This window comes from Brachyistius frenatus, unplaced genomic scaffold (assembly GCF_029030835.1).
Source record: "Brachyistius frenatus isolate BFR_SWC_R1_liver_20210118 unplaced genomic scaffold, ASM2903083v1 Contig_98, whole genome shotgun sequence".
NCBI lineage: Eukaryota > Metazoa > Chordata > Actinopteri > Embiotocidae > Brachyistius > Brachyistius frenatus.
This window is the reverse complement of record NW_027210697.1, coordinates 363,726-380,215: the sequence shown is the minus strand read 5'-3', so window position 1 is coordinate 380,215 and position 16,490 is coordinate 363,726. Positions and strand designations below refer to the sequence as shown.

The 16,490-nt window shown below is 45.9% G+C and overlaps 1 protein-coding gene across 5 annotated transcripts in view; it reads right to left on the bottom strand.

The window, feature by feature from the left end:
• Window positions 1-256: 256 nt before the first annotated feature.
• Window positions 257-16,490, bottom strand: part of LOC138628285 (plasma membrane calcium-transporting ATPase 1-like) — an 87,790-nt gene continuing 71,556 nt past the window's right edge. For 2 of the 5 annotated variants that reach the window (XM_069711253.1, XM_069711254.1), the window contains 7 exons: window positions 14,036-14,227; window positions 11,272-11,485; window positions 10,961-11,172; window positions 9,618-9,725; window positions 7,757-7,939; window positions 3,935-4,157; window positions 618-707 (listed from right to left, as the gene is read on the bottom strand). In XM_069711253.1, coding sequence (XP_069567354.1) covers window positions 703-707; window positions 3,935-4,157; window positions 7,757-7,939; window positions 9,618-9,725; window positions 10,961-11,172; window positions 11,272-11,485; window positions 14,036-14,227 — 1,137 coding nt within the window. In that variant the 3' untranslated portion in view covers window positions 618-702. Of the gene's footprint in view, window positions 708-3,934; window positions 4,158-7,756; window positions 7,940-9,617; window positions 9,726-10,960; window positions 11,173-11,271; window positions 11,486-14,035; window positions 14,228-16,490 lie in introns of all 5 variants that reach the window. The other 3 variants (XM_069711251.1, XM_069711252.1, XM_069711255.1) reach the window with 2 other exon arrangements.

Genomic DNA, 16,490 nt, shown 5'->3' with positions numbered 1-16,490 from the left:
GTGTCAAGTACAAAAAAAAAACACAAACAAAACAAAAAAATTAAATGAATGGACCGGGACAGGCCTTCCACTGTGGAGACTCTGGACTCCACCTCTGGACTGATTCACAGGTGTGTGTGTGTGTGTGTGTGTGTGTGTGTGTGTGTGTGTGTGTGTGTGTGTGTGTGTGTGTGGTGGAGGTGGAGGGACACACTTACAGGCAGAACGACGCCACAGTCAGGATGAAACACACAACGTGGCAGGAATGACTGGTGGGGGGTGGTGGTGGTGGTGGTGGGTGGGGGGGGGGAGGGGGCGTGGAGCATGTGCAGAATGAGCGGATGAGCAGAGTCATGACTTCCCTCCTCGGTGTAACAGTTCGGTTGGTGGTGGTGACAGATGATGCTGATGAAGAGGAGGGAGGAGGAGGAGGAGGAGGAGGGCGGGAGGGAGGGAGGAGCTCATATGGATGACTCGCAGCTGTAGGGGAAGGCGGCGGGCGGCTCTCCTCCTCCCTGGGCCCCGGACGAGGAGCCGGGGAGGGGTTCGATCTCGTCTCCGGTCTCCTCGATGGGGGGGATGCGAGCCGCCTCCTCCTCCTCCTCCTCCTCCTCCTCGGACAGGGGCACAAACTCAGGATGGGCCATGAAGCTGTGGATGGAGCTACGGGACTCTGGGCTCTGCAGCCCCTCGTACAGGGAGCTACGGAACGCGTTCACCACCTTAATCTGCAAAAACAAAAGAGAGGAGAGAGTCGTGAGGAGGACGAGCGGGTCAACGGGAACATGGTGTCGAGCACGGCAGCGGGCGGGTGGTGGTGGTGGTGGTGGTGGGTGGTGGTGGGAGGGGGAGGGAAGGGGGGCTGACGGGACACATGGCGGTCGTGCGTCTGAAACAACCACAAAACACGACGTCAGCGGGTGAAACAACCGGACGGGCGGCGCGGTGGGAGGAAATGTCCACAAAACATCAACAGCAAAGGTCAAACGAAGGTCAAACACGATGTTGGAGGCAGCTGAGAGCAGGAAGGGCAACAACAACAAAATACCCAACAGCCGGCGGAGGAATAATCACAACACACACACACACACACACACACACACACACACACACACACACACACACACACACACACACACACACACACACACACACACACACACACTTCATATGATTCATTTCTCATTTTAATGACTAAAACATCTTCTCGTCCAAAAGTATGTGGACACCTGATCGCACGCTATTGTTAAACTCCTCTTTCTAAAACGGGCGTTAATGGGCTCCAGCTGACGGACAGCTGCTCGTTCCAGTTCATCCCAGAGGAGCTGGACGGGAGTGACGGTCACATACGTCCACACCAAAACTGGGAAAGTAAAGGATGCGAAGAGGTGTCCGCCACCTTTTTTCTTTCTTATTGTTTCATTCTTCAAAACTGAATTCACTAAACGTCCTCGTCTCTGCGATTACGTCACATTTTTTTGGTTTCCTGAACCCGATCCCACTTCAACCCACAACATAAAAACCTCCGTCTCCGGGGACGGGCTCTTCAGTCCTCAAGAGGGGACACGAGTCCTCTCGACGTGACGGAGCAGCTGAGTCCTCGGTGATCAGGCGGTGAACAGATGGGTTCTGGACGGCGGCGTTGAGGCACCGAAATCCTAAATTCCTAAATACGTGCTTTTACGTAATTAAAGTTGCGTACGTCGTTTAAGTTACTTAACGTAAAAGCTAAATAAATAACTTCATGGCCTCAAACATCACCGGGAGGTGGGGGGGGGGGGGAGTCAGGGAAGATAAAGGGCCAGCCTGGGTGGTCAGGTCTGTGGGTCATGAGGTGAAAACGCTCGACGGGGATGGTGTTTACCAAAAATAATGTTCATAACAAGGAGCATCAGAAGCTGACGAGTAAAGTTCATTACCTTGTTACTATTATTACTAATTCATCAGACATTTATAATTAATTCACTATGAATTATTAATCATATTTATCCTGTATTATACTGTACAGGACCCGTCGATGCTCATATTGCATTTCAGTTGTGGAAAATGTGCAGATAATAAAATGTATTACTACTACTACTACTACTAATAATAATAAATACCACAAACTAGTCAACAGGCAGGAAAGCTGTAACTAACGGGGGCTGTGTAGGTCTGGAGGGGGCGGGGGGGTCATCTCAGTCATGAAAGTGTCAGCTGTGGTATTTAAAACATTTCAAAGAATACACTGCCCCAGTAAACAACACAAACACACACTCGGGGAGAAAACAAACAACAAAACACGCGCGCTTCTTCAGTATTTATAGTCGTTTCGCCCTCAAGCTGCTCTCGTCTCTCGGCCCGAAGTCGTTCTCTCTGTGATGAATCCGCCGAGGCTGCAGCTGATCACACTGATTTATACGCACCAAGCAGACACTCTTCATTATAATTAATAACCCCGCAGTTCAAAGCTCTCCATTACTGAACCACAGGAGAGCTGCGGGCTGAGCACTGCAGCTTAGAGCATACATGCAACCGTCTCTCACACTCACACACACACACACACACACACACACACACACACACACACACACACACACACACACACACACACACACACACACACACACACACACACACACACACACACACACAAAGTTAAAAAGCTATTGGCTGTTAAACCATGAGGGACTTGCTGAGCCTGACAGATTTAACCCTGCTCAGGATTAACCCATAAAATTATCTTGGTGACCAGCCTGTCGCCTCCGAGAAAAAGAGAGAGAAGGAGAAGAAAGAAAAAAAGAAAGAGAGAAAAACAACAAAGAAAAAATAGGACGGGGATCTTTTTTCTTTTTTTTCCTCACTGTCATGAATCCGAAGGATTTCGCAGCCTCTTTTTTCTCTTCTCGTCGGCCTCGTGAGCCAGATGTTACCGAGTCGTCAGGCAGCAAGTCTCATCAGGGTTAACGGAGGCACGTTCAAGAGTTTAAATCTCCGCAACGTGCGGGAGGAGAAGCAGCAGGCTCAGAGGGAAGTGATGAAACGCATTAAAGAAAAGAAGAAAGAGATTAAGGCGGAGGGGGGAAGCTACGAGCAGAGGAAGGTGACGTAGGGAGATGGAGATGGAAACACACACCAGGCTGTCTGTCTGTCCGTTTCTAAAACAGATGTGGTTTCACCTCTGGAGTTTGTTCGGATGAAGCAAACGAGATAACAAAAAAAAGTTAGTTAGTGAATTTTGGAAGCGTTTGTAGGTACATTAATGAAAAGCTTTCCCCTGTTTAAGGTGCAGAAATGAAACTGATATCCATCTTCTTATGAATTGTGGAAAGCGTTGAACAATTTCTATAAATATCTTGTGAAGTTTCAGCTCTCTTTACGTTTCCGAACCTCTCTGATCCTTATTATTGTTTACGTGTCGCTTTCATGCAGCTGTTTCAGACCTTAAGTTTCTGTTTTAAGTACTGCGAAGGCAGACTGAGTCTTTCCTGCTGCTTCACATTCAAGATTTTCCAGCAGAAAACCTTTGGGAGGCTTTTAGTGTAAAGAGTCGTTTAACAGACACTGAGATTAGAAGAGCTTCGTTAGGGATGCTACTTAAAAATCAAATTGGCGGCATATATTTTGTTCTTTGTCTTTTCCTGCACGTCACTAAAATAAAAAAGTCTGAAGAAATGATATGTGCCGCTGAGTGAAGTCGAACCGTGGGCGACAGACTTCATTTTGTTTTCCCACTCGACTTCTATCACACGCCGGCTCCACTTCCTGTCACAATATTGACCCCCAAAACAACCTGGATCACATCAGATATTTAGTTCAGGACACGCAGACAGCTGCTGGTGACGGAAGCCGAGTGATGCTCAAGAGTCATGCGACAGTTCAGTGTTTCATGCAGTTCAAACAGAGGAAAGAAAAAAAGAGACAGAGTCCAGCCCGCTGAGGCGTGGTGTCAGCTGGCCTCGCCTCGCCGACTCACTGCCTGCAGTGGAGGAGGAAGCAGCAGCAGCAGCAGCAGCAGCAGGGGGCGGAGCCCCGGCCGAGTTGGTGAGAGAGGAGGAGGAGCTAAGCCCCACGTGGGTGGGGCTAGAGAGAGTTTTGGCGGCGGTGGTGTCATTGTGCTGGCTGACGACGGACGGCTGGCGGCGCAGGGCACCGGGCACCGCCGCCTGGCCCGTCTGGAAGGTATAGACCACATCCATCTGAAGGAGGGACAGCCACAAACACACTGTTAGACAGCAGAGACAGAGCAAGAAGACAGGAGACTTCTGGAGAAGGTTAGAGAAGGTTCACAGGCTGGAAAGTGAAATGTCAATCATCTTATTTCATTCAGACAGAACAGAACAGAACAGAACAGAAGAAGTTCAGAAAGACGAGCAGATCCGGAGGCTCAACGTGATGAAACTGCTCTTATTCTGGAAGGTTTCCAGAGTCGGAGGCAGGAACCGGCAGTGGAAGCGGTTCGTATGCCGATGACTTGACGTGCCTCTACAAACGATGACGTTCATCGTGACGCTGCTAGAAGCCCGACACAGATAACAACCGGTTTCAGTCAAATCAGCCAACACTCAGTTATTTGTTGGCCACAAAGACGTCTCAGTTAACACCGAACCGTCTTCATGACGGAGGACGAGCACGTGTTTCTGCAGCGGCAATGAAAATTTTCTGCTCTTTTACTTATTCGAGCCGACAGTCTGCTTCATTTTAACCTGTTAATCATAAGAATTATGATATCTGTTAAATCCGTCCGGGTTTTGACACGTTAATATCAAGACAGTAAGGAAGATTCTTGTTTCTTGCAGCCCCTCTTTCACTTGGGACAACAGCCACAGAAAACATCAGCGAGACGATTCAAAGCAGGTGGAAGAGAGGAAGAGATCACGGTGCCGAGAAACATCGTGTGGCGAGGGAAAGCTGTCTTTTAGGCGGTGACGGAAAATATGAAAAAAATTAAAATCCGTAAGAATCTGCGGCAGGACGAAGGGATGAAGGAAGAGACGGAGCGGCGAATGAAGAGGCTTTGAATCGGGCTGACAGCACTTTGGGAGAGAAGCAGCGGAGACGGGAGGAAGAGGAGGGTGACTGATAAAGTTTCGGCAGCGAGGTGCAGCTTGTACCAATTATTCCCCCACAGTGTTTGACTGTTGAGGCGGTGAGCGGCACAACGCTGCCCACCAGGATTAGAGAGGAGGAGGAGGACGGGAAGAGGAGCGTGGAGAGATAAGAACCTAATTAGCCCGCAGCCTTTGGTTGCCTCCCCCTCCATCCTCCCGTCCTCCCGTCCCGGGAGAACGACAGACTGATATTACAGATACGCAGACATCAAGAGGAAGCTTCTTCTCGCATGACATCCTCCTTTCACGACCTCGCCCGATTGGTCCCGCTCATCGCCGCGGTCATGTGATCTTAAAATCGGCAGGTGGACGAGGTTGCCCTGCTGTCATGAATTGTCAATGTTAAAATTTCTTTTTAGATTTAGATGTTGAATTTTCTGCTAAATATTTTACATCATATAAAAATATATATTTGGCCCACAATCCTCCATCCAGGTTCATTTGTGGCCCTTTATAGTAAATATATTGGGGTACTCTGGTTTAGATTAAATAGAAAACAACTCTTTTTGGTTTAACAAACCCTGAACCGAGCTGATTGTGGACTGTTTTAACATATTTGATTCTTTTTTTTTTTTTTTAAGTAATTTAAAGTAAATTGAACTTTAATTGAAGTTTAATTTGAGAAAAATTTATATTTTTCTGGTCGTGAAATATTATAAGGCTGAAATATGGAAAAGACAATCATTTCTGCTGCAGAGGTAAACCAGAGGAGCTGGAGAGGACGCCGCGGAAGAAGAGATGAGTTCATTCAGATGTGTTTAGCCTCCGGCCACAATGAGTACGAGTTAGTGCTCTGCTGAGAGGAAAACACCTGACCTCGCCGACTCCCAGTGTGTGCGTGGGAGCTGAGAGTTGGCTGCTGTTACTGTAAGTGGGTGTTAGCAATGAAGCCCATAGGGACTGAATGGGACTGCCTGTGGACATGCTGATGCTCTGCGAGCATTGATCTATCCTGTAGTAGAAGAGGAGGATGAATTAAAAGAGCGCCAGTCCAAATAAAAAATGAGTGGTAATTAGTGTAATTAAGTACATTACGTACAAATTTGAGCTATTTGTATTTTATGCAACATCATACTTTCTCTCCACTCCTTTGTATTTACTCCACTACATTTGTCTGACAGCTTTAGTTACTAGTTATTTTTAAATATTAGTTTTTCATAAAAACTGTTTCTCCAAATTAGATTTTTTTTTCTGATAAACTGAAGGATTAAAAGTTCCTTAAAGGGGTGAGGAAAAAAAATCACCTGTTTCTGAAAACTAAATAAAATATTTTCAAATCCTCTTGGTTTTAGTGGGAAATGCTTTTTTTTTTTTTCTTTTGAGTTTGTTGACGTTTTAGAGATACGTCGTTTTTACAGTAGAGAAACTATATAAACATATGATAGTCTTTAATATGATGCAGTACTGTAGATGAAATTACCAAACAGTACATAAAAGTAGTTGAAATAATCACACCATAAACAACTACGACAATAAATGTACATTAATGCAACGGGGAGCACTTTTACTTTTGATACTTTAAATACATTTTGCTGATTATACGCACATATTTTGACTTAATTAAGGTTTTGAATGCCCGACTTTTACTTGTAGTGGAGTATTTTTTTGTGGTGTAGTTTCAGTACTTAAGTAAAAGGCCTGAATCCTTTCACAACTGAAAAACTGTGTTTCTTGAATTTATTAAAGGCGCGTTACTTTATGTTCTGTCAACAGATGTGTTTTCAACATCCTGCTTTGTTTTGTTGTTCCTTTTTTTAAATTTTTTTTATTGCATAGACTGAAAACAGGCGTAAACACAAATGGATGGAGACAGACTTACAGAGTGATTGACTAGTTTACCGACTACTGAAAATACCCGATAAGCTTTTTGTGTCACGCTGCTCGTCGTCTTTAATTTCTGTGTTTTAATGAAGTGGCTGCGTTCTGAAGCTCTGCAGCAGAGTGTGAAATTAACTGGACAGAAGCTGCAGTGTGTGTGTGTGTGTGTGTGTGTGTGTGTGTGTGTGTGTAATCCTCCTGTTTTACCTCCACACACTCTGCATCTTCATTTCTGTCCAAAACAAACATGTGACTGAATGTGAAGACGACTTCGTGTTGCGGACATTAAGCTGCAGGCAGAGACACAAACGACGGAGCAGCTCCGGTGAACTTTGACCTCCAACTGACCTGAACCGGATTTTAAACTTTATCTAAAAGAGTGAACCCGACCTGAGACGCATGTTGACGGAGCCGAGCGGCCGCCGAGGGAGATATCGAAGAAGTTAAAACGACTCAGCAGGAAGTTCAGGAACACGAATCTGCACTAAAACAGAAAACTCTGATCTAAAATTCATTTAAGAAGTTGTTATTCACTCCCAGCTACTGGTTTTCAGTTACATAACCTCTCTTTATGTAACCGGAGCTGATAAAGTGTGGAGACATTTTATCAGCTGCTTCCTCTGGTTTGTGTGTCATCTGTGTTTCCACTTCTTCTTCTTCTTCTTCTTCTTCTTCTTCAGTGGACGAGCGATGAGAAGGAGCTGAAGTTTCCCGTCACAGCTTCACGGGTTTAAACAGCCGTTTGCCAACATGACAAACAACCAAACACAAAAAGCCTAAAGGGCTTTTGAAAAGTCTCCAGAGTTACCACGGCAACTGCTATCACCTTCGTCTTAACAACCAGCTCCATATGAGAGGTGAGCTCGTACCTGCGTCTGGATGCGGTTCAGACCTCTGAACCAGAGGATCTGGCCTCTCCTCATCTCCATCTCGGCGTGGTCGATTTCGTCCGCGCCCTCCGTCATCTCCTCCTCGTGGATATCCTCCTTCGTGGTGCCGTGCCCCGCCTCCTTCAGGAACTTCAGGTGGTGAGTGGGGATGGCGGAGATGAGCTAAAGGTTCAGAGAGAAAACAGTCGATCACGGATCGGTTCAGGGATGGAGCCGCCGATGAGGCTCTTAAAAGGCCAGTTTACAGGCTGCGGTTGATGAAAACGGATGTGATGTCGTCTGTGACTTGATGATGTCGCAGTGATGTCATCAGGCTCATCTCATTTTGAGTTTGGAGACAATAACCAAATCCAAGCTGTTCCTTGTTTGTATATCATTTTTTATATCTTTTTATTTCAAAGTAAACTAACAAAAATATTTGGACAATACCACGTAGCGCGGCACTGATTTCAATGCTTCCTGTTTTAAATTTATTTTTCGGAGCCGGATGTGATTTGTAGCGTCTTAAAACATGAATGAGATTTGTGACACCGCGGGTGTCACGAATCACGGGCGCTTCAGCAGAATACCAACGAGGTTTATGGAAATTAAAACCCGTGAACTTGAGACAGGAGATCTCCCCCGTTCTGTCAGCTTCTCCTCCTCTTTTTCTGGAGCAGTTCTTTCCGTCGGAGGAGTTTGGTGCCTCCTCTTATAAACAGATAAAAACCCAGTGACCATGATGCCTTGCAGTTTAAAACTGCCCACTTACGGCTTGACAGGCCGAGTGTCGGGCGACACCTTCGGCTGAGACCGGAGAGTTCACGCTGCTGCAACTTTCTCCTGCAATGTTTCGTCTTGTCTGGAGTCTTTGGTCTGAACTGGGCTTCACACTCGCAGTCACAACCAATAAAAAAAAAATCACAATTAGGCTTCATCACACTTACCTGAGTGAACTTCTTCATCCTGCCACAAACCGTGCCCTACGTTTATGACACCCGAGCGACAAATGTTAACACGAAGGATCGGGTGCTAAATATATATATATATATAGCCCGTCGGATATAAAAATAAAAAAAATAAAAAAAAGTCCTGATCAACCTTGATACCGAAGAACTCCTTCCAACATTCCTTAAAGCGACACTGAAGGTTGATTTATTCTAAACAAACCTCAAATCTCAAACTAAACTGAAAACAAAAAGAACCTCAAGAATATTCAGATTATTATGTAATTGTATGTGTTGTTTTGACTTTATCGTGTCACTGCTCTGGAATTCTTTGTTCATTGTTCAATTAAAAGGAGAGCAGACACACTCAGCCTCCCGATGCACCTGCACATCAGGTTTTTTTAATATCTGTCACCCCCCCCCCTCTCGCTCTCTTCCTGAGAAACAAAAGATGTTTTACCTCTGAAATGAGTCACAGACCTCAGATCAACCTTTTCTCTGTCAGCCTCTCTCTTTCTGTCTCAGTCGCTGCCCTCCAACTGAACCCGCCGCGCTTCTTCTGACTGAACTTTTTTTTTTTTTTTTTTTTGCTCTATATTTATATGCTTTCTAAGCCCGTGTGTGTGTGTGTGTGTGTGTGTGTGTGTGTGTGTGTGTGTGTGTGTGGACTGACACGCTGGGTTTGTTTTCCCTCGGTGCCCGTAAACAGGAGTCGCGCTGCTTTCATGTGCTGAGCTCATTACCATGGCAATGGTCGTGATGGAAACGCCGCAGCAGCGCGAGTCTGACAGGCAACAGTTTTGCGGCCGCGAACCCTCCTGAATCCACCTCTCTCACCCGCTTCCTCGCTACGTGCGGTCTTATTCTCAGGAGGTCGGCGTGGGCGTGTTTGTTCGGAGGGTTTCTGGGCTCACCTGTCCCCACAGCAGCTCGCCCACGCCGATGAACACGCACCACAGCCACTGGTCGATGGTCAGAGCCGTGCAGGAGAACGGCTTCCCTCCGAGCTGGACGATGACGATCTGAGGAAATAGAAACGTACGGCACCGTCTCAGATGTGTGAATTCAGATCGCGCCGTATTAAAGGATTAGTACTTTTTATGTACATTTAGTTTTCTCCTTAAAAAAAAAAAAAAAAAGGACAAAAAACGAACAATATTTCGAAGAAGGTGTCTGTGTGCATTCAATATCTGATAAATCTTACTCCTCCTCAGTGCGACAATATAAACGAGCCCCAGTGTTAAACTGTGTGACCTTTTCCTTCATTACAGCGAACACACACGTTGTAGTTCAATGCGACTTAATCTCTCTCTCACACACACACACACACACACACACACACACACACACACACACACACACACACACACACACACACACACACACACACACACACACACACACACACACCATCCTGCTGCTGCAAATACTCACTTACAGCTTCAGTCTGATTTAGAAAATATCTGTGACCTGTTTTTGAAGACTTGTGACACAGACATGTCGGGGAAGTCATAAAATATTACAAGATGTTCTGGTTTGGGTCGTTTCCTGAGATTTGTTTCTGCTGATCTAATTAAAAACGTATTGTCTGACTTTTCATTTGAAGATGATGAACGGATCAGTTAAAGTTTCAATCTCAGAGATCTTTATTTTGATCTCTTTGGCGTCACCCGTGGCAACAAGCGGCAACTGCAGCTGTGTTTTAACTTCCCAGAGATCCTAAGAGATTTGATGCGGGAATGTGTTCACAGACACCCAAATCACTCAGTGGGCCACTGGCTCAACCACCATTGTGTTACCACCCTTCAGCAACAGATAGCGACTTGCCAGACATTCATTGAATTGAAATCTTTTGCAGTTCTGACTTTAACAAGCATGAATAAATGCTTCGTTATTACACCAAACAATTGGAGAAGTTTGTGATAACTCGAAGCGGACGATGACCAAACATCAGCACAAAAAGAAAGGCGAGAATATCCGATTGGGCTTCATGCTGATTATCGCTCTGCCGATTACTACGAAGGTTTCATAATTTCAGGTGAGTTTTTGCTGTAAATCGCTGCAGGAAGTTTTAAGTGCTCATCGTGGACGTGAACGACGACTGAAGATTTCCCAACCGAAATGTGGATGAAACTTTAGAAGAGCCGCTCCGTCCCTGACCTCAGGTTCATCGTCAGGCTGGACTTCGTTGGATCCCGCTGACATCGTCTATCTATCTATCTATCTGCGATTAAAAGGACATGACAGAAACGGTCACCTGCAGGATGAAGGTCCCCAGCACCACCATGCAGAAGATGGGGTTCCTGTAGATGCCCTCGAACACGTTCCTCTCCCCGTGGATCTTCCTGGCGTTGATTTCGTTGAAGAGCTGCATCATGACGAACACGTTGAACACGATGGTGTAGTGCTCCGACGGCGGCGAGTGCAGCGGCGCGTTGCGGCCGCTGTCGATGTCGAAGAACGTCTCGCCTGATGAGGAGAAAGGAACCGCGGGGTAAATTCTCCCCAGGCGTGATGTGCGGTTGTTCACCGTGAGCGCCGTTTGTTTGTTTGTTTGTTAAAACTCACCGGCGAAGAGGAGGGTGAAGATGATGGTGAGCTGGTACACGGCGTGGCCCAGGATGTTCTTCATCATGGTCCTGGAGATGAGAGGCTTGTTGCGGCCGTACGGCTTACGGAGCAGCAGAGACTCGGTGGGCGGCTCGGTGGCCAGAGCGAGAGACGCCAGGGTGTCCATGATGAGGTTGACCCAGAGCATCTGGACGGCCTTCAGAGGGGAGTCCTGCAGGGAGGAGGAGGAGGAGGAGGAGGAAGAGGAGGACGTCAGGGGATCACATTGAATCATTCTCAACTCGTCTAAATAACTTTAGCTCAGTTGGAGTCACCCTGAGCAAACTTGTGTCTCTGCCAATGTTTAGTTTGAGCACACAGTTAAAGCGGCACTTCATGATCATGTGACCTCAGCCGGTCCTGCCGGGTTCTGCCTTTGGACCCGTTCCAGACCGACTCAGAGAGTTACTGCACATTCATGCTGCTGGGTTCATCCAGAGATTAACATGATGCGTTGGAAGGTTTCAAGGCCATGTGCCCGAAAGAAAGAACGTCCATGTCCTCTTAATATCCTTCCAGTTAAAAAACAAACAAACACTATATTCTTGTTTACAGTAAATATATCCCTCGAAAAAGAAGCTGAATCGTCCTGAAGATACGACAGTAAATAACTTTGATTGACATGATTTTAATAAACCCAGCAGGTAAAACCAGTGAAGCACAGAAAAGAGTCGGGGTCATATGTTGCTCTCGGATCCAGTGAACACACACACACACACACACACACACACACACACACACACACACACACACACACACACACACACACACACACACACACACACACACACACACACACACACACACAGAGGCTACAATCAGGCAGTCGCAGCAGGAATGTTATTGATACTTGAGTTTCTGAGTTTTGTCAGATGTCACCGACACTCGTCATGATTGTCAGCTGGAGGACGCAGCACGAACCCGTCGCTCTGAATCAGGACGCGGAGCACTCGTGGTGATTGATGGTGATTGTCAATCAATAAAACCAACCGGAGTTTGTCTTCAATTGTTGATCTAATCATCGGTCGGCGCTGGCGTGGCATTTACCCACAATGCAACTTGACGTCCGACAGTTCAGCGTGGGATTCAGGTGCGTTTAAGGTAACGTGGCCTCCGGCCGAGACGAGGATCGGACTTCTACTGCAACCGCACACGAAGACTTCGGACCCGGCCGACGCCGACTCAAGTGACATCACGAGAGGCAATTTATCAGACTTCACACATTTACATTTCTAATTTCAACCAGCTGATTAACTTGATTTTTTACCAACACTTCCTCAATCTGTGTGCATCTGTAGTAGAGCATATCATATCCACTAGGGGGCAGATTGGAGCACTGATCGTCCCGGACCAGAGACAGGATTTCTTCCTTGTGAAGAGTTTTTCTGCAAAACTTTCCGTCATTGTTTTTGGGTGATCCAAAACCGCAATATTAATTTCACAGGACGTGTACAAAGCTGCGATGTCCCGACGCGTCGTGTAAACACGGTTAAAAATCCAGTTAACCGGCCGCTTTACCGTATTCTGCCGTAATTATCAGACGCACAATAACCAGTTTAATTATAGCTTCCGACTGCTTGACTGGTTTAAATGCATATTAAATGCAGGAAAAAAAAAAAAATCGTTGACACACACACACACACACACACACACACACACACACACACACACACACACACACACACACACACACACACACACACACACACACACACACACACACACACACACACACACACACACACACACACACACACACACACACTCTTCCCTGGACCCCGTCCACCTCGCACCCCCGAGTCCGTCCTCCGCGCGCTCGACAAAGACACAAATCGCCCTCTAATGATCTGTGCCAAACGTTTCAGCCGAGTCCCCGTTATATCCCAGGATTACGATGGTGACGTGTTGCCATGGTTTCAGGCCGAATCTTAGCCTACTTTGTGTTCGCCCGCTCTGTAGTCGGGTTAGTTATCTGTCCTGCCAGCTGTGAGCCTTTCAATTAATACACAGCAGCGAGATTTTTACTTTTTTTTTTCCCTCCCCTTTATTGTGTCGGGAGTTCAGTTTCCCTGATTAGAGACACATTATGAAACAAAGAAAGTGCGAAACGGCCAACTCGCCTCCTCGCGGCGCAGAGGCGGTCACGCCGAAACCACAAAACGAAAGCTTTTGGTGGATAAAGTACAATCAAGTTCCCGATTATACTAAAGATATAAGTCAGAAGAAAAACGGTGTTTGAGCTGACTGTTCTTGGCAAATGCTTGCTAATACGCTTACAGTGACGACGCTAAACGCACCTGTGTTCAGCGGGTACGATGCTGATCCCAGTTTGGCGTTTCAGCATACTAAACTGGAACTGAATGCAAAGTGCAGCTGAGGCCGACAGTTAAATCAGTTGCTTTGCAGGTTTTTGGTCCTGAGCCAAAGTTTCAGAGAAATTTCGACTTGATTATGCCGCTCGATAAAAAGGTAACAAAATCATTCAAATCAGTCCTGAATGATGAAGATCATCATCATCATCCACAGAATGACACCACGACACTGCCACTTCAAAACTAAACACCGCAAATTATTTTCACTGAAAACACATGAATTTGGGAAACTGGAGTTTTTTTTTGTTGTTGTTGTTGTTTTTTTAAGTCAATTTGCATTATTTTCCGATATAAAATAAGAAATAGGAAAAGATCTCGAGATGGGAAACTTGGGGAGACGGGGAGTTTACCTGCGTGATGCAGGCGCCGGTGAACGCCACGATCACGGCCACCACGTTGACGGTCAGCTGGAACTGCAGGAACTTGGAGATGCTGTCGTAGACGTTCCTCCCCCACATGACGGCCTTGACGATGCTGGTGAAGTTGTCGTCGGTCAGGATGATGTCAGAGGCCTCTTTGGCCACGTCGGTGCCGGCGATTCCCTGACGGGAAGCAGAGAGGGGATGGAAATTAGAAGAAGCAGTCAGCAGCTGGGGGTGGGGGCACGTTTACGAGTTCTCTTGAACGGGGGTGAGTCTGTTTAACTGTCGATAAATCGCATAAAAAAAACAGCTCATAGGTTTTCCAAAATATTTGATAGAAAAAAAACTTGTGAGCAGAAATGTGTCACTAGAAACTGAATTTGTATCATCTGTGTTTGATTTTAATGTATTTTCACATTTTATTTTGTCATTTTTGTCTTTTACCTGGACCCACGAGTCTGTTATAAAGTTTGATTGATCGATTGATTTTGTTGTATTTAATTTGAATAATAGCACCGAGAAACTAAATTGAAATTATTACTTTGAAACGGAATTTCAAACTGAATGTTAAAATTTTAAAACTGAACTGATTTGCTCAGAAACTGAAGCAGTTTAAAAAAAAAAAAAAAAGATTAATGAACATTAACACCTTTAAAAAGTAACCGATGGACTTGAAGCTGAGTGACACGAACAGGGAGGGAACGCTGCTGGTTATTTCTCAACCGTCAACTACATTTATCAACTACAACACCATCCGTCACCTCTTTAACCTCATCTGGGTTTTAGATTTGAGCCAAATGACACCTCAGGGCACGACATCATCATCCTCTTTCTCATCTCACATGAATGTTTTCGTTCACGTCTTCCAAAGCAGAACTTTCAAGCGACCATCACAGAGACCGGATCTGACCGGGACGATCAAAATTCACAAGCACATGTAAACTTGAAAACGTATTTGGTTATAGAGTTAATTTCTACCAAACATAAAACTGCATGCGAGAGAGGCACTAAGTCCCTAAAATGTTCACGAGATAAATCTGAGGGATCATGAAATAATTAATACGGTCAGAAAGTTGTTGTGTCCGCTCCACAAATTCCACTTTCTTTACTTCAATCTTCTCTCGGTCTTCCACTGATCGACCGGTCGCCACTCACAGACACGCAAACTGCGATAAAAGGTCACGAGAAGACACCGCTTCACTTTAATTAGTCCCAGTGGTCACAAGTCCAAAAGACTGGGAACCATGACTGGAACTAAATGTGCATAAACACCTCAGCTATGACCAGATGAAACTCCGGTTTTACCACGACTGACCCGAAGTGTCGAGGTGTGTGTGTGTGTGTGTGTGTGTGTGTGGGGGGGGTGGGGGTGGTTTCCACTTTGTGGAGTTTCATGTGGCTGCTTCCTGTCAGAGAGCTGCTGTTGTCCACGGTTACAGGCTCAGCAGCGTTGTTCTGCTGCACATGTGGAGCGGTGTGACAGCTACAAGGGGAAAGTCCAGCTGTTCGGCTCCAGCTCAGCGGATGCAGTTGAAATTTAATGTGTTAAAAAAAAAAAAAATTACTGTATGTTCTTTTTTTATTTCATATTTTCGGTGAGAAAAAAAAGAAAAACCCAGAGCAACAGCGAAGTTTAAAACTTTTCATGCAGTTTGAGTGTGGAAAGCTTTGAATATTTTGCCCCCATCGACTGACGCAGTGGTAAAAATAAAAACAGGAGAGTCAGTGTTGCGTTAACAGCGACTATAAAGAAGCCTCGACGTGACCTGCACAGTCAGACTCCCCCGAACAGATGGAGGTGAATCACTCTCTCTTCTCCCGCTAAACAGCCCATAATTGAACAGAGAGGCTTCAGCGCAAACTTTCAAAAGAAATATTCCAAAGGGGACGCGTTAGGACTTGGGAGGTCGCCGCTTTTAAATCCACACTCTGCTTCTTGTGATGCGTTCAGGAACAGTAACTCCTGTTGCCGTCTGACAGCTCAGCAGCTGCTCGGCAGCCTGCAGGAGGCACTGGTGCTCAGATGACTTTCCTCAGTAAACAAAGGTCACAGCAACACCCAGAGGAGTCAGCTGATCTCATCCGCTGAGATCCTGTGCAGTGTTTTTAAATCGCTCCGCATCGCCTGTAACATCATCTTGCTCGCCGTTTCCCTTCCTGCTCCGAAGCTCTGAAGTCTCTTTGTCTCGACAGTGGTGCTTTAAAGTTTGAGAACCTTTAGACATGACCGACAACACTGAGCAGGTCATGTGAAGGTAATTTTAGCTTCGGGCGTCTTCAGGTGCGAGTCGTGATATATGTCAATGCAAATTGTATTAAAAAGGATCAAAGTCGCAAAAACCCTGGAATCCTTTCAAGGACAGAGATGAGGAACAAAAGATGTTGTTCATGGTGCCGATACATTATTTACTGTAATAAAAACAATCAGTGTTTGTTAATGTGT